This window comes from Serpula lacrymans (genome assembly GCF_000218685.1).
Source record: "Serpula lacrymans var. lacrymans S7.9 unplaced genomic scaffold SERLAscaffold_1, whole genome shotgun sequence".
Lineage (NCBI taxonomy): Eukaryota > Fungi > Basidiomycota > Agaricomycetes > Boletales > Serpulaceae > Serpula > Serpula lacrymans.
The window spans coordinates 5,279,107-5,304,547 of NW_006763290.1; the positions used below are offsets into that span (position 1 = coordinate 5,279,107).

At 47.7% G+C, this 25,441-nt stretch overlaps 10 protein-coding genes across 10 annotated transcripts; 3 read left to right on the forward strand and 7 right to left on the reverse strand.

Annotated features, from left to right (window-relative positions):
- Positions 1-272: 272 nt before the first annotated feature.
- SERLADRAFT_444703 (ATP-dependent RNA helicase) lies at positions 273-5,204 on the reverse strand (the record flags this gene model as incomplete). The annotated part of the gene is made up of 21 exons (XM_007312941.1): positions 273-301; positions 356-524; positions 576-863; positions 911-1,090; positions 1,139-1,366; positions 1,421-1,551; positions 1,612-1,732; positions 1,785-1,970; positions 2,030-2,218; positions 2,274-2,447; positions 2,502-2,567; positions 2,616-2,713; positions 2,772-3,184; positions 3,238-3,366; positions 3,421-3,527; positions 3,585-3,822; positions 3,884-4,029; positions 4,085-4,222; positions 4,425-4,718; positions 4,771-4,888; positions 4,948-5,204. The coding sequence occupies 21 exons, from the start codon at positions 5,133-5,135 to the stop codon at positions 273-275; spliced, it is 3,630 nt and encodes a 1,209-aa protein (XP_007313003.1).
- Positions 5,205-6,675: 1,471 nt separating this feature from the next.
- On the forward strand, positions 6,676-7,439 carry SERLADRAFT_455812 (uncharacterized protein; the record flags this gene model as incomplete). The annotated part of the gene is made up of 1 exon (XM_007312942.1): positions 6,676-7,439. A coding segment is annotated over one exon (310 nt), but the record flags the coding sequence as incomplete, so codon positions are not given.
- A 1,109-nt stretch (positions 7,440-8,548) lies between these two features.
- On the forward strand, positions 8,549-9,113 carry SERLADRAFT_376803 (uncharacterized protein; the record flags this gene model as incomplete). The annotated part of the gene is made up of 2 exons (XM_007312943.1): positions 8,549-8,721; positions 8,782-9,113. 2 exons carry the CDS (start codon positions 8,664-8,666, stop codon positions 8,958-8,960), a joined length of 237 nt encoding a protein of 78 aa, XP_007313005.1.
- Positions 9,114-9,673: 560 nt separating this feature from the next.
- Positions 9,674-11,202, reverse strand: SERLADRAFT_432780 (uncharacterized protein; the record flags this gene model as incomplete). Its single annotated transcript, XM_007312944.1, has 7 exons — positions 9,674-9,832; positions 9,889-10,308; positions 10,359-10,443; positions 10,515-10,535; positions 10,598-10,669; positions 10,719-10,845; positions 10,896-11,202. The coding sequence occupies 7 exons, from the start codon at positions 11,200-11,202 to the stop codon at positions 9,674-9,676; spliced, it is 1,191 nt and encodes a 396-aa protein (XP_007313006.1).
- A 1,438-nt stretch (positions 11,203-12,640) lies between these two features.
- SERLADRAFT_376807 (uncharacterized protein) lies at positions 12,641-12,808 on the reverse strand (the record flags this gene model as incomplete). Its single annotated transcript, XM_007312945.1, has 1 exon — positions 12,641-12,808. The coding sequence occupies one exon, from the start codon at positions 12,806-12,808 to the stop codon at positions 12,641-12,643; it is 168 nt and encodes a 55-aa protein (XP_007313007.1).
- Positions 12,809-13,028: 220 nt separating this feature from the next.
- SERLADRAFT_405023 (uncharacterized protein) lies at positions 13,029-14,839 on the reverse strand (the record flags this gene model as incomplete). Its single annotated transcript, XM_007312946.1, has 7 exons — positions 13,029-13,376; positions 13,451-13,636; positions 13,912-13,998; positions 14,158-14,281; positions 14,341-14,431; positions 14,505-14,541; positions 14,810-14,839. The coding sequence occupies 7 exons, from the start codon at positions 14,837-14,839 to the stop codon at positions 13,029-13,031; spliced, it is 903 nt and encodes a 300-aa protein (XP_007313008.1).
- Positions 14,840-15,600: 761 nt separating this feature from the next.
- SERLADRAFT_432782 (uncharacterized protein) lies at positions 15,601-19,008 on the reverse strand (the record flags this gene model as incomplete). The annotated part of the gene is made up of 12 exons (XM_007312947.1): positions 15,601-16,017; positions 16,072-16,268; positions 16,321-16,372; positions 16,424-16,606; positions 16,663-16,827; positions 16,888-16,984; positions 17,040-17,194; positions 17,243-17,662; positions 17,714-17,896; positions 17,954-18,184; positions 18,233-18,606; positions 18,672-19,008. 12 exons carry the CDS (start codon positions 19,006-19,008, stop codon positions 15,601-15,603), a joined length of 2,811 nt encoding a protein of 936 aa, XP_007313009.1.
- A 315-nt stretch (positions 19,009-19,323) lies between these two features.
- Positions 19,324-20,868, forward strand: SERLADRAFT_405025 (uncharacterized protein; the record flags this gene model as incomplete). The annotated part of the gene is made up of 5 exons (XM_007312948.1): positions 19,324-19,500; positions 19,543-19,932; positions 19,985-20,242; positions 20,282-20,443; positions 20,500-20,868. The coding sequence occupies 5 exons, from the start codon at positions 19,324-19,326 to the stop codon at positions 20,866-20,868; spliced, it is 1,356 nt and encodes a 451-aa protein (XP_007313010.1).
- A 160-nt stretch (positions 20,869-21,028) lies between these two features.
- Positions 21,029-22,234, reverse strand: SERLADRAFT_412573 (uncharacterized protein; the record flags this gene model as incomplete). The annotated part of the gene is made up of 3 exons (XM_007312949.1): positions 21,029-21,479; positions 21,534-21,635; positions 21,692-22,234. The coding sequence occupies 3 exons, from the start codon at positions 22,232-22,234 to the stop codon at positions 21,195-21,197; spliced, it is 930 nt and encodes a 309-aa protein (XP_007313011.1).
- A 1,614-nt stretch (positions 22,235-23,848) lies between these two features.
- Positions 23,849-24,874, reverse strand: SERLADRAFT_455820 (uncharacterized protein; the record flags this gene model as incomplete). The annotated part of the gene is made up of 2 exons (XM_007312950.1): positions 23,849-23,978; positions 24,068-24,874. The coding sequence occupies one exon, from the start codon at positions 24,818-24,820 to the stop codon at positions 24,590-24,592; it is 231 nt and encodes a 76-aa protein (XP_007313012.1).
- Between the last annotated feature and the right edge of the window lie 567 nt (positions 24,875-25,441).

Genomic DNA, 25,441 nt, shown 5'->3' on the forward strand with positions numbered 1-25,441 from the left:
ACCCCTCCGCCATCAGAGTTTCTGATGGATATCACTTACTCACATTAGCCTGTTATTTGCCCACGTACAGCCAGCTATCGGGAGTGTTTAATACATCCATGCGAATGAACTGGCTGAATGATTGTTAGCAAGTGTGCTTCGCATGTCAACTCGCTCACCGGAATCTATTGCGGATCTCGGGGACATCGTGCATTACAAACCGTTATACTTATGCTTGACGCTTTCAGTTGACTCGCTCGTGTGTGAAGGTATATTTTGATTGCCTGCCCTCGCTAAAAATACAAACTAGCAGCAAATACAACTTTGACAGAGGTGCATCAGTCGGTATTCAAGGTCGTGAATATGAATTACTTACTGTCTCTCTTAATTTTGATTTGTGCTTCTTCCATCTTCTTGAATAGATCTGCATCGCCAATAACACGGGCAGCATCTCGCACTTCTCGGCATGTTTCGTCTAGACGCGTTATCACCCGAACGATAGTACCTTCCGCAACATCAGTCAGAGCCGTGATTTGTTCAAAGGGCTTCCCCAGGATCAGCATATAAACATTGCAAAAAGAAAAGCACCAACTTACCATCCCTTTAGCCCACTCGTAAACAACTTCCGTTAGGCCGAACTTTAGATTGGACCGGAATTCTTCGACAACAACTTTGTGACGGTCCTGAACACGACCTATTCTGTCGAGTATGGCAACTATAGCATCACGTCCTTGTTCTAGCTTTGGCGAAATGATCGGGTCAATATCTGTCTTCTCTTGGAATACAAAACACGATAACAAGGCGACCACTTCTTCAGGGTCGTAGTTGGCTAAGGTATTTTCAAGAATTAGCTCCGTGAGAACGAGCTCGTTTGTAGAATTGATCTGCATCATTATCAGTAAAGATGTGACATTTATGACATATTGCATACCTCGCAAGCCACTCGACCCTTAAGCTGTATCGTTGAATTATCGTCAATAAAATTCAGCTCCTTCAGTACCTCAATTCTTTGCTCATAATCGGGAATAAGTTCCAAATTCTGGTCAGAGATTGCCAGTTTCAAAAATGAGATATTCTTCTTTAAAATCTTTTGACCATGGAGCAAAAGGTACTACACCAAAAGGGTCAGCTTTTGTAGTGGACAGCTGGATCAACTCACGTGTTCGCTGAAATCAATGCATAAGGTGCATGATGCGCTATTTTGACGCTTCACCAAGCCATTTCTCGCCTGTAATGTCTCCTGAAATTCTAAAGTGCGTATACGACCCCAGTCCACCTCAGGTATAGCCCCTGAGGACATCCACTCCTGAACGAGCATCTTCAACGAATGCGTGGCTTCAAGTAGGTCGGACTTCTTATGGACATCGATAATGTTCGTTGTGTCAACCTAGCAATGCGAGGGCCAGTTAGAACATGTCCACTTTTATGAGATTCTATATACTTTGATAATCCGGCTTGTCACAAGGGCTATGCTAGCTAGAGGCACGCTCCTAACCTCATACGTTGCATTCTCTGCGTGTAAAGAAGCAGGCGTAGGCGGCCAGTGAGGGGGAACAGACTGTTCGTCGACGTCTGTAATTATCACTTTAGTGACGAGTTCGTGGCATACAATAATCAAGACGTGTCACATACCAAACTCGCCACTTTTGGTGCTCTGGTCCACAAGAGCAAGTGCAAAGAACCTTCTGCCAAAACTCGAAGGTTGTCGCAGATCTGCTTTTAGTAGAATTGCTACGTTATTTGACCTGAAATGCTAGAGGGAAGGTCAATTCTACACTATCGTCGAGGTGTGGGAGTTGACAAACCGAATCTCTGAGGACAGCTACCCTTCCTGATGCTAGCATATTTGAATTTGAAGGGTTGCTGATGACCATAGCTAGGAGCCTCCCGTTGTGTTGTACGATGGTAGAGGTGTCGTCATAGTAGTGCTCTATATCAGGCAAGCAAACTTCACACTGAAGTTTGGGCAATGATGATAGAGCTTTTTCATGCTAAACCGGTCGTTGTCCAGTAACCATTGCAACGCTTGAGTTAGAGTTAAGGTGCATACCTGTACAACTTCTTTTTGTTGATCAGGTAAGAGCTTCTGAGAAGCGTTTTCAGAGAAGCTGCGTTTGATCATCTCTTCAACCCTGAGAGCTTCAACGCGAAGCAAGTTGAGAATCATGTTGTACGTTAACCTAAACTGTGATTGAAGCTTTGCCGGAGTACCGAGCATCATATGTTGAATCGATGTTTGCTGTGAATGATAAGTGAAAAATGCGTCTACGAACATATGACACAAATGAGCGCACATCGGGGAGTTCATCGTTAACGACGATAATAACCGTTCCTGTAGGATCCAAACCACGCCTTCCCGCACGGCCCGCCATTTGCGTGTACTCTCCAGGCAAAATATCTCTGAAGCTCTTTCCATCATGTTTGCGAATACCGGAAAAAACTACACATCGCGCAGGCATGTTTACTCCCTAGAATATCAGTGTGTGTGAAAATGCCAGGCGTTTCAACACGGGCGTCCTCACCATAGCGAAAGTTTCTGTGGCAAACAAGATCTTCACCAGTCCACGACCGAACAAAATCTCAACAACCTGTGAAAACAGATGAGGACAATGAAGTCGAGTTCAGAAATTTCTTACCTCTTTTACAATGGGTAATATTCCTCCATGGTGCACCCCAATGCCGCGAGAAAGCAGATCACGCATTCGACTTATTTGTGGTAATTTTTTGTCCGTACCTGTAGTATAAAACAGTCAATAATCGTATAGCATTTAGAGAACTCTATGAAAAAACACCTTTTAATCGAGAAAGCGCCTTTTCTATCGCGACATGAATTTCACTTTTCTCGACCGATGTACATAAATCCGCGTTCGTTAACGTCCCCGCGTTTTCTTCACATTTCTTCTTGGAGAACGTGAAGACCACAACAGGTAGTAGTGTCTTCTTCTGTAGATGATTGAGCAAATGCACATATAGATTCTTGTCAGCCCCAGTATGAATAATACGTGATGGTCCTCCTCCACGCCCAGGAGGTGCTCCCCTGTTGTTCGGAGTAGCACCTCTTTGTCCGCCTCTGGTTGGCGTCCCTCCCCTTTGGCCACCTCGTGGGGCTGCACCACGAGCGCCAACCCGCTGTACTGGCGGCAATCCAGCAGCTTCGCGCGCTTTATCCTGTTTCCTTTTCAGGGCCTCTCCTGCATCTTTGTACCTAAACACGGTGATAAGTCAAAGGATACGACTCCATCGAATAAAAGTACACACCCTTCAGAAATCCATCTTCGATTTGCGTCTACAATTTTGAATGTTTCCCTTCCAGCATAAATATAATGCTCCAGAGGCACAGGCCGTTGTGCTGTTGAGATTACATATATATCTTTTTTTTTAGTGCGTCTGACCTCGTGTCAGGTATTGTGACATTTCGAAAGGAGATATAATGCTACTCACCCAACCCAATCGGCAAATTCCTTTGTGTTTGGGACGGTTGCAGATAATAGAATGATGTTAACGTGATCAGGAAGCATGATGATTACTTCTTCCCATACCACGCCTCTCTGACGTACTGACATCAGAAGGGCTTTTAGCGGTTGAAAGTTTATAAAAAAAATTACCTCTGCATCATTGACATAGTGCACTTCGTCAAAGATGACGAATTCAACATCGCGGATAAGATCAGCTCCTTTGTATAGCATGCTGCGCAGAATTTCCGTGGTCATCACAAGACAACTTGCTTCGGGGTTAATCTGTACGTCTCCGGTCAGAATACCAACCGAAGAAGAGGAAAAGGTTTGCTTGAAATCTCGGAACTTCTGATTGGAAAGCGCCTTGATAGGAGATGTATAGATTGCTCTAGTAAAATAACAATAGTCAGACTAGGCACTTTATTAGACATAAGCGCTTGGGCACGAACCGGGTCATATGCTTCTCAGCCAAGGCAATGGCATATTCAGCAACTACAGTTTTTCCAGCGGAGGTGTGAGCGGCGACAAAAACAGAGTCGCCCATCTCCAGATGGTATACTGCCTCTTTCTGGAAGGTATCCAGTTCGAACGGATACTAATGGTAGGAATCGATTGATGGGGTCGTAAGATACAGAGGCAGAGTTACTTACTTCGTGAGCCATCTCTGGCACCAGTTCACGGAAGTTAGTCATCGGTTTATTGATATCAACAACATGAGCCCAATCTCGCTTGATAATAGTTGCTAATCTAGTTCGTCGAGTAGTTTTGGTGGGTCTTAGATGCGTTCGCTAAGCCGAGGTTAGAGGAAGGACTTGGGTTTGCTCGGGAAGCTTACTGTAGTAGGCAATAAATCATCTATATCACCCATATTTTGCGATGTAAGGTCCTCGAAACCGCGTTCACCATCAGGAAGACCATTAACATCGTCGTGCTGGATAGCAATCGGTTGAACGTAAGGAACAGCATGTTATAAGAGGGATAAAATGTTACCATATCACTCTCTTTAATGCCCTCTGCATTGATTTTTTCATCGAATTGGGCAAGTGCTTCGTCTTCAAAATCGTCTCCAGGTAGACGGAGGCCTCTAGTGAAACCAGGCGGGACAGTCCTCAGCCCCTTTGCAGATTCAATAGAACTATTTCCCGAACTCGAGATAACATCTTCCAAACCTCCTGGCCAGAAAGGGACGTGACCCGATTTTCCTCTTACGAAGTTTTTACTAGGGCCAGGAGCACGGTCCATCGAAGTAGAAGTAAGACCTGTGGATACATGTGGATTAGGAGTCTGAATACTATTGGTGAGTTCGGGAGGACCAGACGAGTAAAGAGGCCATTACTTCTGCATAACCGGTGACATGACCTTGCAGCCCTGAACGGACGAATGTAAGAGATGTTGGCGGTGGAGAAGGTTCATACGTCAACAAAGAAGGGACTGAAACTTCGCGTTGCCAATGTCTATGTCCATTATATTCAACATTGTAGACGAGACGATTTCTGACCAGAAGAAACCATACATCTGGTAAGTTGAAAGCCAGTTTTCGGGTAAAGTGCTAGGAGGTAATAGCAATTTTTCTTCGATTTCTTGATATACTTGTTCGCGAGACGGTATACCGCCCAGTCCGATTTTCTCTAGCAAGTCATCACTATTGCCCTTACTTGGCTGCAGTATTTGGCTGATCAGAAGATCTTGTGACTCTTCCATCCCTGTGCACTATCGTATGATGACGCTGGTTGAGCGATACGGTATCCCTCGGCCAAAAAATGTACGAACAGAGATTGGATTAAACAAGGCTTAGATGATTGCCTTGGAAGTAAAAGACTCAGAAATGAATGCAAGGTGTACGCGCCTGGGCAAGCTCCAGTTTAGCGCCCGATGTGCAGCCATGAATTTCCACCGGCGCCAAAACAAACTACATCCTGTATTAGTGCCGTCACCCACTCACAACGACGATATCGTTAAAAGAACCCAGATATATCGTTCAAGCATCTTACGAACGGTCGCAAGATCATTGTAACGATAACGTCTATGATGTGTCCCATGATGCATGACTACCTGGCCCAGGCATAAGCACCTCTCGGATCTCAGGTTATCTCCCTCGTCAAGTCGTCTATTTTTCGGAGCGCTCGCACTCAGGCTGGCCCTACCATTATTACCGTCAGATTTTCTCATGTTTCGCCTGAATTACAAATGTGTAAACGTTTGTGAGCCCGAGGGACTCTTCTAAGAGAAACCTTGGAAAAGAACGAGGCTCCGATGATCGCAGCTCGTCAAGGTTGAGGTATGTGCTACCCTCGGTCGCGTACCGATTACATATTTCCTCCACAACGTTTAAAAACTTCTCATCCTTTCGTACGATTTCAGCCGCTAGACAACACCATCAGGGACCTCGACTTTCCACGAAACTAGGAGATCCCACGCATCAGAAACATGTTCGCGCAATCACCGTCCTCCCGCACCCATTCTCAGCGTGGCACAAAGAGCACAGTCATTGACAGCAGGTTAACATCGTAAGCTCGAAGCGTGCATCCGTCCTGGGACATATTCTCACTGAATGACGTGCCACGACATCAGCGGGTGAGTGTGACCATTCACCTTGTTGCCTTGACGATAATTGAGCACTCGACTTTGGCTTTCTGCCGCAACTTCAATTCACGGCGTTGCTTTTCCCGTGCCGTATCTGAATATGTATGATTTATCCGCTCTGTAACCTTTGACGGTCCTTTGGACCAATAGCGGGTCACGGATCAAACACAACGCATATCAATCAGTGGTGTTCCAGGACCCTTCCAAACGTGTTGATCAGTTTACCATATTTACTTCTAGAACCTTGGAAGAGCTATGATACTGGTGCAGCAGTGGCAGGGGTATGACTGCCCTTTCAATGAATCAATGAAGGTGGGTATTTGCATGGCTTGCGTCATGACAGCGGTATCTAAAGTGCCATTAATTCTCAGTAACGTTCGGTGCGTGCCAGCGTCAATGTGTTTAAGCGGGAATTAAGATTCGTCCCTGATAACGAAAAGTTCAGAATTGTGAGTTTTCTCTGCTCGACTGCAGACTTCAACTTCATCGAAAAGGCTCAACCAATTAGACCGTATGTTTTCCCGACTCGGAGTCACCAAATCGGGTATGTAAGTTTGGCGAATGCTAACGGGACATACTACCGTGGGGCTAACAGTGCTGAAGCGTCTGCCTCGTTTGTGCCGCGACTACACGATCCCGAGCATGGAATATCTTTATTGGTACGTTTTAATCCGTGGATTTTTTTTTCACAGGATGAGTTTGGCCTCACCAACTGCGGGCGGGCAAGTCTGGTGCTCCGAGTCTGGGTAATAATTACACTAGGTACGGCCGCTATTACAACACTTTTTTTTAAAACTACCTCTGCCACGATTTTTTCTCCACAACGTGACAAACTGGTGTCGACCTCTGGCAGCGTGACTGGCGGTCAACTCTCTCCAAACTTTCCCGGAATATGCTTGCGGACATTGTCAATCTGCAAGCTAGCTGAATTGGATCGATCATCGAACTATCCCCACAGATCAACTTGAAGCCCAGGCCAATATCCAAGTTACAATCCTAGCAGAATCAAAAACCCCTCTATTACGCTGCATTTTGTGTCAATTGCCAGCGGCCTAATCAAAACGCCCTCTCGCATTCAAGACATGCTGCAATATCATGTGCTTTGAACACCCTGATGGGTGACGAGACGTATCAAGATTCTAGCAATGCGCACGAGGTATTAGCCGGCCTTTGATTCGGTCCACCATCATTGTCCAGGAAATATACCATGGAATCTGGATCACTGGCACGACCAATCACCCTGCCTAGTCTCTCATCAAAGCTCTACAGTCCACCCCCCCTGAATCGAGCCTAGAAGAAGACTGAGAACGGCATGACGAGGACTACCACACCGCCGCCATCTGAAGCTTATCATCCCAAGTCCGAGCCAGTCGCCTCTAGGCAGCTATACACAATACACAGTCTTTACGTAGTCATTGGCTTCTAGCATCTTAGAACCCCCACCCAAAAGAAAATCTCATCTCCACTCCACTCCACCCACCACGCATACTCTAACACTTCTCGTCTCCGGGTTCTCCGTCTCTCTCTAATTGTCCTCGTCGTTATTGTTATCCTCAAAGCACTCCCTACCTCTTACAAAAAGCCCTCCTTAGCCTTCTTGGCCTTCTTCCTGGTAATCCACGAACGCCGCGGCGTGTGAAGTCTCAAGTCACTAGACCGGCCACTGGCAGCCCATCGAACCTATACTACACATCCTCCTCGGAGAAACACCACGCGTATACGTCTCTTCGCTCTTTCGTCTTCCTTCCTCCCTCTCTAACCACACCACACCACACGCACAAGCTTCCAAACCCTAATCCCGCGGATGATTCTGGCAGCAAACGGTAAGTGTGCTGCTGTTACCACCCTCCTAGTCTCGATCTCTTAGTTGGGCTGTACACACTCTTCTTCCCGTTACGGTGGTTTGAAACTAAGCACCAAGTCTACCCGTTCTCTCGCTAATGCTAATGCAATACACAATACACACGCGTGCCCAGTGTCCAAAACGCATTCTCAATCTCGATCTCCTAGAACGCACTATCGTATCACAATAAACGTCCCCAAACCACCAAGCTCCGAAAACCACACCGATCTACCCCACGCCGTCTCTGCCTCCTATCCTCCTCCTATCTCCCCACACACGCCCGGCGCTAAGAATCCCCGGCGCATCTTCCACACAATCAACCCAACATCGTGCTGCATGCCAGCATGGCTGCGCGGAACGAACCATCATCATAATTAAATTGAACTGGTAATACCGACGTGGACCTCCTCCTATTCTCCACACACACACACACACACACACGCGGCCCCTCCGAGTCCCCGGCTCTGCCATCTTCCACACTGGCCATAAATCAACCAACGTGGGCTGCATGACCGCATGGCCTGCGCGGAACGGAGGACATTAAACCGTCATTCATCTTCATACCGATAGCACGGAGGGGGGAAGCGGCAAGTGCAGGCACGACCGCCATTGGCCGCCCGGATCTTGGGGCAAAATGAAAGATAATAATACAAAAATACAAAAGTTGATAGATTAATGACCGCATGTGAGTCTATGAAACGATAGTGTAGCTATAGCTGGAGAGACGTGTGTGTGGTGTGCCTATCCGATGTTTGAGTTGGGGATAATCGGATACGTCGTCATCGGTGGGTGTACAACGGATGATGATTGGACAAACTTGTCAGACGGTTGGTCCTTCTGTCGGAGTCCCTCGAGACCGTCCTCGAGTGTCCTAATCTTGAGATTCAAATCTTCAAACCTTCAAGTTTAACGTTCGCTCACCGTTGCCCACCACCGCTGCCACACCCAGATTATCCCCTTCAAGCTCCAAGCTTTATCCCCTTTCACCAGCACCGTGCTGCGTTCGGCCTTTTGTGCGATTGTGCGACTGCGGCCCACGCCGTCCACGATCCTACGCAGCGCCCGACATCGGCTTTGAAAACTCGACCAATCAGCTATAGCTAGTATGTGCCAAGTCCGTCACGCATTTCGATTCTTCGACTTCATATTATCTTTCTAGCCACTATCTCCCTCTCCTTTCCCTTTTGATTTTTTTACTTTTCCTCCTCGTTTTATCATCACAGTTATCTCCTTTTTCTCTGCTCTCCCCTCCCAGTCCGTCATCACTGATGCGGGGCGTTCATTTTAATTTAATTCTTTCGAATGTCATATGATCTTTCTTAGAAGGGACTCTTTTTCCCTTCTCCCTTTCTCTCCTTTTAATTTTCACTTTCCCTTCCCTTCCCTCTCCTTCGATCAGAAACTCCTTTATTTCAATCTCGATCATCATCAGAGAACGATCACCAAAAAAATCAAAATCAGATTATTCCGTTCATACAGCCACCTTACAAAACCCCCCATCCATCTCTCGCTTCAGCAAACCCCGAGTTGGTATCGAGATGCGGGGTTGCGAAAAATGGCAAAAATGAGAAACGAAACAGAAAAGCGCGCAGAGGTGTGCGTGTAAGAGAGATATGCATTATATAGATGATAGTGAGAACTGTGTAGCGACTAGAACATACAACGGTCAACGTCAACGTGACCGTTCGTAAACCAAAAAAAAAAAAAAAAAAAAACTAGTACAATAATCTAGAGTGTCGGCGGTATCATCAACAAGCAAAAGTAGGTAGGTAGGTAAAACAAGAACGACGACATCAACGACAGGAACAGAGAATCAGTGATGTTTCTTCCGCGCATACACATTTTGTACATGGACATAACTTGGAGTCCGAGCTTCGAGCAGTTCAGCACGCGCCTTTGCCTCTATATCGTCCACCAGCGCCTCCGAATACCCACTGCCGAGCAGAAGCGGCCGTCCAGAGCTCATAAACGCCTGTGATGATGGTAACATCAAAAAAGAGAGAGAGAAAACGTCATGAGCATTGTCACCGCTTGCAAAAGGAAAGAAAGAGGAGGCGAAAAAGACCGTCGCCGTCCACCCACCAAAATATCATCCCGCATCGTCGCCCCAATCTCGTTCCAAAACACGCTCTCCGCGTCCTTCCCCTGCAGCCACGGCGAACACGGTATCCACCACTCCCTGTACGTCACATCTTCGAACGCGGGGTGCTCCGAGATCCATCTGTGCAGATTGAAAGACGCGTCGGCGCTGCCGCCCTGTTTGCGCACTGCGCCGTTGGCGAGGGACATCCAGAGGGGCGCCCAGGGGGCCTGGAGGTCGTCGGGAGAGGGGAGCATCATTTTCTTGTCGTAGGAGTGGAAGGTGAAGGGGAATTCTGTGAGGTCGATGAGTCCGCCTGGTCTGAGGACGTGGCTGATGTGATCTATGAGGCCTTTGTAATCTTTGATCTGCGAGGGGTGAGAAGGAAGGGCGCGGTGGAAAGGCACCGAGGACTTACCCCTGAAGAAATAAGCTGGGCATGGACGACGTTAAAGTCACCGTAAAAATGTTCAAGTCCGAGGTTAATATCGTCGACTTCACTCCTAGGAACGCTAGGCATTAGCGGTGGCCGGAAAAACAAAAAAAACAGCGGTGGTCATGTGAGAGCGCTCACCTGCAATTTGGCGGCATGGATCTGCAAAAGTGACTTTGTTAGCTGAGTGTCTGTAAGAAGAAGGAAGAGATTGAGGTACTTACAGAGACTGCATGGGAACGAGGTCGACAGCTACCGCGGTCGAGTGTGGAAATTCACACGCGACATCCATGATCCTAGCGAAAATAAGCCTGTGGAGGGACGGAGAGAAAAAAGGAGGGGTACCATTTTCCACTTCCACAGCCGAGATCTAAAACGGCCTTTGTTTCTCCAGGAACGTCGTCTGCGAGTATTTGTGGGAGGGGATTTGGATATTTGCCCATGACTCTGTAAAACATGTCGTATTGTTTATCTGCCGAGAAAATTAGAGGGTGGGGGGGGGGTAGACGAGGCAGAGCAGACCTAGACGTTCGAGTTCCTCGTCGTCTGCAGGCAAACGATATACTTCGGAGTAGTTATTGAGGCCTCTGCCGTACTCGTGACGGAAAGACTGGGCTCTTAGAGAACTTGTGAGAGAATATACGGAGGGTGCGGGTGAAGCTGAGCGGATGGAAATATCAGCCGACGTTCTTGAGCTTGCGATGCTGGGGGAGAAGGGATCCATGGAGATGTCGGTGTAGACATCTGAGCCGATGTCACTGGCAAAGTCGTCGAGGTCGTCTGCGTCGTCGTGGGGTGGGAAGAGAGGGTTCGAGAAGTGGGCAGACATTGTAGCGGTCGACATGCAGAGTGGTGAGTGGAGGGGAGAGTAAGGTTATAAAGAGATTGGGTGAAATGAGAGACATCCGGCGGACATCATCGACTCTCTCCGAAGGATGCTCTGTGCCGTTCCGATCGCGCGAATAGGAGATCCACGTGGCCGAGGACTCTCTCCGTCCGGAGTCTGCCGTTTGGCCACCACTCGGAATTAGCGGTGGGTGTTTACACTCATTCTCCCGTCTTGGCTCACTCACGCGCGATAGCCTGTGCAAAGTAGCAGTCGCAGTCCCCTCCCCACGTCGATGCCAGCTACACGATATGGCAGCATCGATCTCCATCTGGTCGGCAGCGTGTCCAATTGAAGCTCAAGGTTTTTTTCGCGTCAGGCTCTCGCTCTCGGCATGACTGGCGACTGACTTCCATATATGGACACCCCACCGATCGTGGTTCGCACAGGGGCTCAACGATGGTCTTAGTCAGCACCCTCTCGTCACCTCTCATTCACCTCCGCCGTCTCTTCCACTCTTCCTACATTCAATTCAGTCTTCCATGCTACTCGCTCTCTTGTCCGACCACACCCTTGGCTAACATCCGTATGGCACTCCAGCTCGCAACTACTCCAAATAAACAATTTCTTCTAAATGCCTCCTCCGCCGCCACACTCCACTAGGTAGCCTTAACACCTCCAATATAACCATAAACCAGTCCTATCAGCACATGTCCCCAGCCTCTCCCCTTGCCTCTCACACAATCTCTGCCTACCCTTCATACAGCCTCTGTCCGTGTCAACCCCGCTCTACCCCAACTTCCTCTTACACATTATCTATTTCTGATCCAGTAGACGCATCACCGTCCATTCCTACTCCCCTCCGGTCCCTGTGTTCCTCCAGCGCCGATCTTGCCTTTAACCTCCCGTTATCGTCACTCCGCCTCCCCTTCCTTCCTTCTATTTACCACGCCGCCCTCAACGGCTGAGATGCTGAGATGCCCACTAGAATGTTCCGCAGTTCGAATTGAATACATTTCTGGACATGCCGTGATCAGATGAAAAGAAGAAGAAACACTTGTACACCGTGACTCAGATCCGTACTCCTTGACCTTACTTCCTCACCGCCGGAAAACCGAAAACGGACGGTGGGCGTGTACACGAACTTGATCCCCCCGCTATCGCGCAGCCCTCAGCGTCTCGCCGTAAGAGATAGAGTGGCCGTACAGCATTTCCCTAGTAGTCCCTTTTTTCCAACCATTCGGCCGGTCAGCTATTTCCAAATATCATCCTTTTTCGACCGTTCGAGCGCGCCCAACCCCATCAGGGCATCATCCTCCTACCCACCCAACTCATTCTCAGTACTCGAAAAAGGTCGCCGGCGGAACTTGCATTCAGACTCTGGCAAAACCATATATAATATATACCATATATACCCGCCTTCCTTTCCCTCTCCCTTTCCTTATCCGTACAGCAGTACAAAATAAAAATGCCAGGCTGATGCCAAGGGGTGTATATACAGTTTGTGCAAGCGCGGTAATGTATGAACTAACTGTAACAGGACCGGAGATACAGCCTGAGCATAAGAGATTTGTGAGAGCGTGGGGAATGAGTATGAATATGAATACATATGGACTGTGTCACTTTTTATTTTTATTTTATGACATCGTTGAGAGAGAAAAAAATCCGGTTTCAGCTCCCACTCTGCTTCATCACAACGCAGCCTCACACCGTGCAAACCTCCAGCTCACCAACCAACCTCAACTTCATCTCCTCCCATCCCATCCCATCTGCACACACTCCCACTCCACCACCCCCACCTCCCAAGTAAATAAAAAAACTCCTCCACATCACCGCCTTTTCAACGCCTCAAACCGTCTCGCCAGCGCGGAAAAATCATCTTCATCTTCGGGTTCCTGGACCATCGGCGGAGGCGGCGAGTACGCGCTCGAGTACACGTTTGCGCTCGCGTCCTTGGGCTTGGGCTTTGGCTTCAGCTTTTCCTTTTCCTCAATCGCCCCCTTCTCGTCCTCGCCCTCGTCCTCCGTAGGCGGGAGGTTCGGCAGTCTCGGTACTGCGTCTGCGTCTGCGTCTGCCGCCGCCGCTCTGGACGTCTCTTTCGTTTTCGTGGCGCCGTCGACGATGGCGGGGGGTTGGGCTGAGGCTGCGTCTCGGCGCCGGCGCTGCGCACTCGATGTCTGCATATGGTTCGTCAGCAGGGCGAACGGTCTCACAGCAGCGACAGTGCCAATAGAATCATCAAACCACTCACCCCTCCCCCAACGTTATCGTCATCCTCGCCCCCGCCATCTCCCCCATCGCCGCCCTCGCCACCATCAACAGCGCGTAAAGGCGGCGGCGCAGGTGCCCAATCCACATGATATCCCCTCGCAATCTCTCCGAGATAGCCATCCACGAGCTCTCCAGACGGCGTCGCGATCGTCAGTTTTTTCAGCACCTGTTTCGGGGAAGAAGGAGAAAGAAGAGAAAAAAAAAAAAAAAAAAAAAAAAAAAGGTTCGGTCAGCGATGGGGATGCGGTGTTTTGTGTGTCGTTTTTTTGACACACATGATATATATATTATAAATATAAATATATATGATTGAATTATCATTGATCACGCTGGATAGATCACCCAGGCCCCCAGTGGGTGCGTGCACCCCAAGAGTGAGGAGACTGGGGTAGGCCCGGCGTGATCATACGAGTAGCGCAGGGGAAGGAGGTGTCGACTTACGCGGTCACTGACACATCCATTTCGATTTTCCATGACGGCTGCGGAGAACTCGCGGCCGTATTTGTGCATGAGTAGTTCTCGTAGGACCTGTAGTTCTTTTTTGGCGTGTGCGTCGTGTGCGTGGCGGTGGGGGCGTCAGTTCAGTCAGTTGGGTGGAGGGAGGGGAGACATGATCAGCCGCGTGATGCAAGGAGGGTCTACGAAGAAAAGAAAGAAAAGAAAAGGAAAGGGCAGGAGATAGTTCACCTTTGAGGTCCGTCCGCGGGGCTGCGTGTATGATACTGCATACGCCTTCACTGATTCCTGGATCTGGCTCTCGCGAACTGCATCGTCAGCCTTGCCGTCCAATCCCATCCACTCTGCACCCTCCCTTTTCCCCACAGGGGGAAGGGAGTGGGAGTGGGGCAAGCGAGTGGGGGTAAAACTCACTTCTGATCCAACAAGCCGAAGCGGGCGAGGAGGAGTTCGCAGTAGAGCTCGAGGAGCTCGAGAAGCTCGACGTGTATGTCTTCGTGGATGACTGGAGGTGGTGGTGGTGGTGGTGGGTAAGCGCGAACGATGAACGATGAACGAAGAACAAAGGTGGGACTGACTAGCTTCCACCTTAACCCGTGCGCTCTCGATCTTGCCCTCACAAGCCGCATAGCAATGTCCCGGCGAGAGCTTCAAGCCTTAGCCTCCTTGTTCTGCATTATGATCCCCAAGCGATGGACGGAGAGGCTGGAGGGGGAGGAGTGCGAGAGGAAAGGACGGGGCGCGGGGGTGGTGTGATATGATAAGCGTTAGGGATGGGTTCAAGGCAAGGGGCAGAGATGGGGTTTACCGTAGTTGGACCTGGGGTGCGATGGGCGGTGAGTGCGATGGGGTGAGGGGAGGGGAGGGAGGGAGGGAGACTGACCTTGGCTTTGGCAGCGTTCCATGGCGGCATTGGTGGTCTATGGGGGTTCAGTGGAAATGGAGGATGGGACGGTGGTCAACGGGAGATGATCTGTGATAACTATTCTAGGCATTTTCTGACGTAATTAGAGCTATTTCGTCTTGCAGCCACAAATTCAATTTTGAATTTGTTCAGCCAATGGCAGCACATCCTGGTATCCGTCGAACCTTCAAGCTGGAGGGCAGGCTTATCACTATGGATGGCTGGTGCTATCAGATATCAGATGCTCTTGCGCGTCAAGCCTGAGTACGGCGGTGACATCGTGGCGCTCGGGTCTGTTCAAGGTTTGGTGGGGTGGGTCAATGATAAAATGGGGTCCGGTTCAAAGATGATGCACTTGGATGACATTGATGCTGAGTGGGACAACTGTCGGAAAAATCCGTTTAACCAGATCAGACCCTACGAATGTCTGTAACTTACCTGGGCCACCTGATGATCTGAGCCGTTGGTGATCAGAATCGGATCAGAAATAGAACAGACTATAATCAGGCGGATCAGCTGGGATAAGAAGATAAGAGACACAGATTGTGTCTGATGAGAAACATATCGGAACTGGGACAGAAAACGATCAGGCGGATTAGCTGGGGTAAGAGGGATACGAGCGACAGATATTCTCTGACCAGACATGACCAGATCAAAAGAGAGCATGTATGGGTTGAAATAGATGCCATCAGACAGACTTAGCTCAACGGTTCAAAATGTGACACCTGAGATTTTACTAGTGGTAGTTAACAATAAAAGCAGTCTAGTTGTCAGTTCCCGAAACGTAGGAACATATCACCATCAATCAAGTCATTTAAATAAAACCGGCCTTCCTTCAGATCAAAAGCCTCGATCATATGAGCTCCCCGAATCAGGGACTTAGCCATGACCAGCTTGAAATCTCTCGCTTCATCATACAAAAGTGCCCCCGACCATCTGGTCCTCGGAATTCCATTTGATGGCTTGAATATCTTGACCGACACAATATCAAACGAAGAGGACTGAAGGAAACATCGAAAGACGGTTTGGAGTCGAGCAGGAACTGGCTCCGATGTGTCTGTGTTAATGAGAACACAGTCGAAGCGTGATTCTTTATTGAAGTTGGGGTTGCAGCGAAGGATGTCCCGTCCTTCGCTCCAGTCTTCGTGTGATTGATACTTAAGATAAATGCATTGATATTTCCTGATCTGTGGAACATAGAACAATGTTAGAGCTGTAAAGTATATCTAATATCAGCTTACTGAGATGGGACCATCTCCAACGGCTACATTGCAACTTGAGACTAAAAAACTCCGCAGACGCTTGTCAAATCCTTTGAGGCCCTCGCAATGCTCCATGACTACCGAGCTTGTCAGGTTTGTGGGAGATCCTAGCATCCAGTGGTTATCGGGGGTAGGTTGTGTCGACCTCTGGTCATCATTTCTGCCAGCGTCATCTCCTAAGTCTTGGTCCTCAGTGTCATTATGGTGGGCTTTATCATAGTTGTCAACGGTCATCCGTATGTGGGCGATGGCTTCTTGGGTTCTCGTCAATGCGAGCCATCTGTGGAAACTGAACATCGGGCTTTTGGTACACATAAATATGTTTGCTTACCTGGCTGTCTGTATCTTTCCGGTTTGTCTGCTCGTAGGCTTCTTGCGCCTCTTGGTGAAAGCCCTCGCTGACTCGTGTGTCGTAGTTATCCGTTGCACCCTTCTGCCGGATTTCTGTGAGAATATGATTTATGGCGTGTTGCTTGCTAAAGTGGAAGTCCTTCTCGTAATTGTTTGAAATGTGCTGTATTATAAGAACCATTAGAAAACAATCAAGACACATGTAGAACCGCTACTCACTTCACAACATTGTTCATATTGAATAATATATTGTTTTAGCCGGTGTGTCCTCCCTTCGGTCATACAATTGAGGCCAATCATGAGCCGATATCTAGCATAGGCTCGGATACCATGTACTAATGTTGAGTTCCTAGGGAGAATTTGGACGATGCATGGGAGGATGCACTAGAAGAACAGAAAAGTCAGTGTATAGCGCTAATAAATAATGTATTAAGGACTATGCACCTTGAGTATATCATAAAACACTTGACCATCCGCATATTCGACTGTGGTGACGTTCATGAAGTGTTTGAGTCCAGGCCATCTTGATACATTCCGCATGCTATATATCCCGAGTTTTAGTGAGACGTCAAGTTTGACGTGTAGTTGAAACTTACTTTCTGGCCATATGGCCTTTGTTTCCGTTTTCTGCTAACACTGTGAGGAGGAGCGGCCAGATGTGCTTACCCCATTTTCCTAGATCATCGGAGTGTAATTTATCGTATGAAATGGAACAATATGGGTCTGAGTGGTCGAGTGACCAAAAAAAGTTCTGTAAAAAGCTAGTGAGTGGAAGATAAAAAAAATACGGGGAGAAAACCTTGGTTGCATGTAATCCGTGGGCTTGTAAGATTCGTTCAGCCTCCGTTTTATTTGATGCTGTGATTGAACGCTTGTACACCTTCTCCATGTTGTCAGTTGTGCGACACTGAAAATTTCCGCATAGTTTCGTTAAACTGTCATGGCAGACAAGACATTTCGGGCATGGAAATTTGGCCAGGGCCGCACGCGTAGCTGTTAGCGCACAGCTTTCTTCGCCATCAACAGACTTGACTGGTATTCCTGGATGTATCACTCTATCAATTTTGTCACCACAGGCCATTGCTTCTCCGAAGCGTGCAGGCCATCGTAGTGAGTGGAATATTACTTCGGCAACCTTGTGGTAAACTTCACGCTTGAAGCACTGCCATTTAATGGTATCAGCAGTGTTTCTGTCAGATGGGTCGGCCGGGTCCAAAGGCTGTAAAAACAATGCAATAAGAAGCCCCTGTGTAGCAGAAAAAACGCTTACAATGGGCATATACCCTACAAGAACACCTCCTCCATTTCCCGACGCATTTCTTACCCCCCGCGGCAAAAATAGCGGACGAATAATTATAGGGTGCTTCTTGACCCGCTTAGTGATGTTGCCTTTGTCAAGCCAGAGAGAGATCGGTAGAAAGCAATGCGGTGGTTCTTCTTGTGGAAAGGATTCCTGCATTCAAATTAATCCACATCAGAAAGCATGTAAATGTATATACTATATATTTACCTGTACGTCCCACCATTTGTTGGCTGAATTGAACTCGTCGTATATGCGTTCTTTCAAGACTATCCTACCATTTCGACGGCAATAATATTTGCGGCAAGGATGCCAAAGGATGAGAGGCGCTAATGTCTCATCCATAATCCAGTTGCGATAGATTTTCCACGGATCTCGGTACTGAAACTTGAAGTAATGAGTTTCTCCTAGATAACATGCAGAAACATTTCCTTCTTGAAACTGAAAGAAAGGTTAGAAGAATCGATTTTGAGGGTCGTCTTTGCCCACCTGGACATATTGCGCACGTGCTACTTGTAAAGTCTTCTCGATGTCTGCATAGTTCCGAAATGTAATGTTAGTATTATCTGCCCATCCATGATGTATCCCATATAACTGTGTGTTTACTATTGCTTTACTTAATAATCCCTTGACAGCTGTTTCCGCATATTCAAAGTCGGCACGATTGCGAAAGGGCGCCCACGGTTTGATCTCCAATGCAGAGCCAAGTCCAGCTTCGTGGTTGCCTTGATCAGCTGAAGGGATAACACTGTCAAGGGGAATTATGACTGGGTCGTGCTTCCCACTTTGAGGATGGTGGACAACTTGAATAAAAGTTGCACTTGATATCTGTTGGACATTGGTTTCGTCGTTACCAGATTCTGCTAAGTCAAGACTCAAGTCTGTCAGGCACAGTTGAAAGACAGAATGAAATGAAATATTCCCGCACCGCTGATTGGAGGACCCGCTTCAACCTCGTCATTGACTTGAGTCCGGTCTCCGTCAGCCTGATAAGATGCACAGAACTGTAAATTTAAGAAGTTGAAAAAGAGAGACGTTAACACCTCAACAGTTTTCTTTCTTTTTTGATTTGGCTCCTCGAGTGATCTCCCTAAGCACCGTTTCTCTGAATGGTTTTCTTGTCGTGCCGCTAGCTCTAATTGTTCCTGATTTCTGACCTTGCAGGACTTGATGTGCTTGTCAAAGCGCTGTGTGCTTCGGTGTTGTTGACAATATTTACACCATGGTCCTTTTTTTGCCTCGGTTGTCCTAGGAATATGAGACATAGTGTAGCTAGCTAGTATAGTTGAGCATGGAGACGTCGTTGTTGAGAAAATCATAGATCATGATGTTATCTACAAGTCACGGTTAGCCTGGTGTACGTAACAATTGAATCAGAGTCAGTAACAGATACTCCACACTGTTGCTCGTCTCCAACCAAAACAGTGCAGATGGAAAAAAAACAGAAACATATCAAAGACAAGAAGAAGAAGACCTCTACCAATCAAAAGGCTGCTCGTCAGACTGCTCAAGCTCCAGGAAGAAGAATAGCCCATGCAAAGAGCAGAGTTGTTTCACGCAGACAGGCGTCTAGTACCGAAATGGAGGGCAATAGTGAACGAGAGAGAGGTGGAGATGATTCAGAGGTATCAGACTCACCAGATAGTAACGAGCATCCAAGCTCTGCGCAGAAACCCATCAGTAACACGGAATCAGATAGTGATTTATCACAAATCAGTCTGCGAATGTCACCGGCATCACTGTATAAGGTAGAGACAGTTAGTTTCTTGTCCACAAAGATGTGCTGATGGTGTATATAGGCTGCCCGTAACGCTCAAATTGCAGCTAATGCTGCAAAGGAAGAAGCTAAAACTATGCGTCGTAAATACGACGATGCTATGAATGAGGTACATCAGGATGAGTCTGTTGAAAGGGGATCAAAGAAGGAAAAAAAAACCAAGAGCTCAAGAGATGATGACACGCACCACGAGCAAGTAATCAAGGGACTGGGGCATCAGTTTGAGATAACTCATGCTCTTTGGCTACATGAGCCTACCAAGACTTTTCAAACAACCATTGACGACGAGTATGATAAACTGGACCGTTTTGGCAGCACAGCTGCTAAAGTGCAAGGTCAGCTTCGTGATATTTTAGACATTGTTCCTGCCACATACCATGGTGACCTTCCGAATCACTGGTTAGGCCGTTCAGTGAGTGGTCCAGAATTTTGTAAGCAGTGTTCGAAACTCACCTGATTTTCAGTTCCGTGATGGAATGCAAGAACAGCGGTCAAACACAGCTACTCGTCTTCGATCTCGAGGTGCCACCATTTTTAATTGCACAGAGGAAGACTTGAGGATATCCCGCAAACGATGTGCAAAGTTTAGCGAAGATATTGGGCGGGTAGAAAATGCAAACGGTACCTCGATGTATCATCCATGGAACGTCAGTGTCCTTCATCGTGACTACAAGGGACGCTTCGACATCCAAACAGTTTTTTTGAATCCAATTCTTCAGAAAGTGAGTCAATAACAGCTGAAAAAAAATAAGAACTAAAAGCCAACCAAGCAGACAATGAGCTGTATCATACGAGGGCCTGCATCCGTAATTGCAATGAACGAAGGCGAATCTTCCCGTGCTGCAAGAAACAATGAAACGATGGATCTAAAATGGGGATTAAACCATACAACGCCTGGCATGGTCGCAGCTTCTGCTGTCCTTGTGAGTACTTCTTGAGCTCATAGAGAAATCTGACTAACATACAGGGATTTATTTAGGCTCGTTGGGCCTTATCTCCAGACGAGTGCCTCAAGGAAAAGGGGAACGAATCTGGCATTCGTTGGCACGATGATTTTGACAACTACCTGGAGTACCTTTTAAGCGGCCTTCAAAAACAAAAAAAAAGTGTACTCAATATATTCCGAGAGTGGGATCAAGTCCTTTTCCCCAATACAAGCCATGGACTCGCAGGCCAACTGAGCAACACAGACAGGGATCAATTAATGCAAAGTGTGATGGCTGCATTGAATCATGATGAGGATGGATATGAACAGCCCGAAGGCCATAACAGCCATTCTGAACGAGGCTCTGGGGGACTCAACGAGGGTGGGAACAGCGAAGATGGAAGCGATAACTTCGAGGAGTGAAGGCACATGTGTATAGATAGTGCCTCTGTTATTAGATAAGATACAAATACTAGCGAATTGATGTTATCAATGGCCAGACCTTGAATGACTGATTGGCTTTGTAATCTTATCGATGATCAATCGATCAAGCTTCAATCAAGCTTCAATCAAGCTTAAATCTGGACGACTCAAACTGTAACTGAGGTGTCGATAACGCCAAGTCCAAACACGAGTTCAAGAAACTGTCCAAGACTATGGGAGACAAGTTGGACAAAGAGAAAGGCAGGTTCGTACAGTCTTTACTAACACAATCAACAATAATGATACAGCAGTGATTTGTACCCGCTCTACTTTGACACAAACTCATGGAGAACACCCTTCAGCACTTCAGTCTGCTCGCGGATCGCCCCTCCAACGTCTTCTTTCAACACTTTTCCCACCTCATCAAGATTCTTTTTGATGTTCCGCAATGTCTCTTCCAAATCTTGAGAGACTCGACTGTCTGGTGCTTCTGACCTTGCAACTCTCCTCCTTTTCCCTGGGTTAAGCGGTGAGAGCTCCATTTGTGATACGAGGAATTGACGCGCCCCACGACCGGTCCCAGGAGTCAATGGGGGAATAATATTGACCATCTGCTGAATGGTACCAACGGTGAGCCCAAATTACTGTGATCTCAATATGTGTACCTCATTGTCAATGGTATCTTGATCACCTATGCGACGCTTCAAAGGGACGGTGCCTTTTCCATCACTTTTTCCTGTTGTCTCGGCAACATTTACCACAGAGTTCTTTCAATCAAACTGGTAAGTCACAAAACATAATTCTTGTGTATTGAATTTCTTACCTCTTTGTTTGCCGCATTAAAAGAATTGACCAGGTTCACACCAGGCGTAGGAAGTTTATCAGCACTCGCTGTGTCATCTACCCGGGATTTAGTGGGTGTCGAAAAACTCGGGGTACTTTGCTGGTATCGTTCAAGCCGATTGTACTTATAACGCCCTTTTCTATCCACAGGACAACCCTGACCAAATCCACCACCATCATGGTATGATATCACACCGTCAGATGTGTGCGTGCTTGTGGAGCCCAATCTCAGCACTGGAGAGTCTTTGGTTGGCGGAGGCGGCGTAGGTGTACGAGGTGAGACCAGGGGACTTGTTGCAGCTACAAGCCCTGCATTATTTTCCTTCTGCTTTACTGAATATGTGTCTCCATGAATTTTCAGCCAGTGTTGCTCGAGTTTACTGGGACCTTCGGCAGCATGTGCAAGAACTGTGGGAGCAGCATTATTATAAGTAGATGACTTTGAGCTGTTTTCTGACGACGACGTCTCTTCAATACAAGGCGTGGAACTACGTCGTCGTCGCTTTCCTGTGTATGATGGCATGGGTTGTTGGATTATGGGTCCAAGTGTATTGTTGGGCTCCACTTCCAGTGAGCGAGGATACAGTATCTCTTGATAATTAACTAATCATGACGTTTCTAGCTCCACCAGCGCCACATGTTGTATATAAGGAGGGCGAGGCTCCCGCCTGTCGTTCACATGCTTGCTCCCTTTTGAATACCACCAACACGAACACTTGATGTTGCAGGCCTTTGAGTCTTCAAACTTACAAGGTATGTCATCAGGCTACACGATGCACACTCATTTATTGATAACTCAAATATGCTTGCAGAGCCAATCAACCCTGATGTTTAAACGAGGAAGCCAGCAGCCAACAAAGAACACGGCTAGGAGCCGCACTACTCAGGTATGTATTATAATCTTTCTGACTTTGGCATCAGCCTCAATGTTGTCTTCTGCTATAGCAGCCATCAAGCAGTCAGTCTCGCTGGCTGTTTCTGCAACACTAGGAGCAAAATTTCCCCTTCCGATGCCTGGACCATCCCATATTAATGCTTGCATTATCACTCAACTTGCTACCCATCTGAGGAATGGGATGAGAATCATGAATCAACGTGTACGGTATTTACTGATACTAATGGCTTAGTAATATACAAATCTACCTCGGGGATATCACTTTAACAACTAGTAGATACTATTTACAACGAAATACTATGGCTTCTATTGTCTCTTTTTACTCTAAGCTTTAAAATTGAAAACCGGCAAAAAGCAAACAAAAGCATATATTAAAAACTCCGTATTAGGCCGAACCAGGCGCGATAGGACTGTTGAGCCTTACTGATACCAGGTCAGCGTTGTCCGTGTCCTCTGCCTGAATCGACGGATATCCTTGATCACAGCACTCAGGCTGAATTGACAGGTCAGTCTGGTGAGCTCGATCAGCGTACTTCGGCACTTCAGCGCGATCAGCCGTGTCAGCACGATCAGCCATGTCAGCGCGATCAACGTGGCTAGCGTATTCACACTCATCACGCGTATTATCCTTACAGGCATCTGATCGAACCTGTCCGCAGCGTTTTGTATCTAATATGTTATCCAAATTTCTTACAGCGTTATCAGGTCGCATTCGGCCAAATCATGAAAAACGGATTTTTGCGACAACGGGTTGATCCTGAGCTGGTTTACTTATTACATTACTTATCATGAAGGGTCGTTTTCAGAACTGGTACGGCACTTTGCGAGTCTCGGGTCGTTGCTTATCTTCCATTCGCGCATATCCAGCTGTGGTTGTACTCGCCATCATGCGATCATGCATCATTCAAAGTCCTGTCATACGTCCGAGTCGGCCTGGCGGTGACTAGGTGACCTACGGGGTACGCCGTACCACGATCGCTTGATGCGGACACTCGAGCTTGTGAAATTTTGTTTTGACTGGTATGAAAGGCCGACGTGTATATCATGATCGAATGATACAACTTGCCAAGTCGGCGGTCGAGCGCTCCTGGTGATTTGAGTGTGTCGTTTCAAATTCAATATTGTCAAAAGGGCGGTTAGTATCATGATGCGGCCAAGTGTACGTCCAAATTGACTATCACTACTACCATTTTCCATTCGAAGCTTTTTCGTTTTTTCGTTACTATAGCAGCGATGCCCATTATATTTTTATTTTTATTAGCCCCTTGCAGATTTTCTCTCACCCGACTTCGAGGGCCCCACCAACGACGCTGGTGACAGGACAGTGACGTGCGATCATGGGTTTGGCTAACGTCTTTTGTCGCCGTTTTGACTAATATTAATCAGATAACATCGTGCAAATGAAAAAGAAAAAAACAACATGGGGTATCACGATCACGATCACAATTGACAAGTGCTTACTTCAAGAGTCTAATCCGTCAGCAGACATCACGACTCTCCAGTATTCCGACGGGCTTTTTTACAGCTCTCCGAGTGTCCGAGCGGTCGCGCCTTGTTTCTCATCGTACGTGGCTAAATTTTGATCTGGTTGGGGTTACGGGCATCAGAATACTGATAGCTATGCACGTAGTGGATGGCGATCAGCATAACCTAACTACATCGAAATATAGATTTCGCAGGGCTCTCCATCTTTCCCCCCCAGCACTCCCCGTCACACTCACAACCATGAGAAAAGGAAAGAGGAGACTGCCGTATCGAGACAAGACATGACAAGTGGACAGCCTGGCCGTAATGACATTATGCCATTGAGGACTCTGAGCCTGTGCGGTACAGGAGCACGCCGCTGCAATTCCTTTCTACGTTAAGGAAAAGGATGATGGTGACTGTGGATGGCTGGAATGAGTTGAGGGCGAAGATGCGATGTTGGCAGAGAAGTATGAAGGTGCGGTGTGGTGTTGTCAGGTGGCTTGCCATCGTTGGGAGTTACTGATGCGGCGAGACCAGCTTGCAGTGCCCTTCAATTTTCCTATCATACGTATCATACGTCGCTATCTTCTGATGCCTGGGCCTAGAGCCGTCCCACGACGAAAATCTCGTTGCCCTACCATGCTTCGCGTAGTCCGGGTATCTGGTAGCATTAGGTAGTTTAAATAATTGGCGAGCAATAAAATGGATTTGGAGCAAAATATCTGGTGTCTGCGTTGGTTCTGCCATCTGCAGTGCAGAACAAGACTGATGCTCGTAAATGAGTTTTTGCACAGCGAGATCAGGGGACACGATGAATGGTGGGAATGTGATTAAATGATGGTAGATTCGGTGACCGTCGCTTGATTTGGAGAATTCCACTCTTGTTTTTTTTCCTTCGTACCTTTTGCATCGTATTTAGATATGGACTGGGGCCACTTCATGAATGATAGAACGTAGTCATAGTCATAAGCCTTGACTGCCAGTGGCTTCTTCACCGTTTACTTCCTCGTTACTCTACCCCCTGCTTTTATGCCATGCGCGGTGGGACGACAGGTTGGCAACTGAGGAACGCCCGCCAGTCTCTGCGGCTGTCGATAGACGCCTCGCCGTATCACAGCCCTTACAGCAACACTTCACCAACATCGATCACCCCGTCCTCCTCCACCCATGCCAGCATCACCACCAGCGGAACCACCCCCAGCTCGTGCGTCTCAGCCGACTGGCACCCCCAGCAGGTGATGGTGGTGTGCAGGTACGATTTCGACTCGACGGACCCGGACCATTTGCCTTTTCGCGCAGACGAGGTGTTGGTGGTGGTGAAACAGGAGGAGTCGGGGTGGTGGGCGGCTATGAGGCCTAACGAGGACC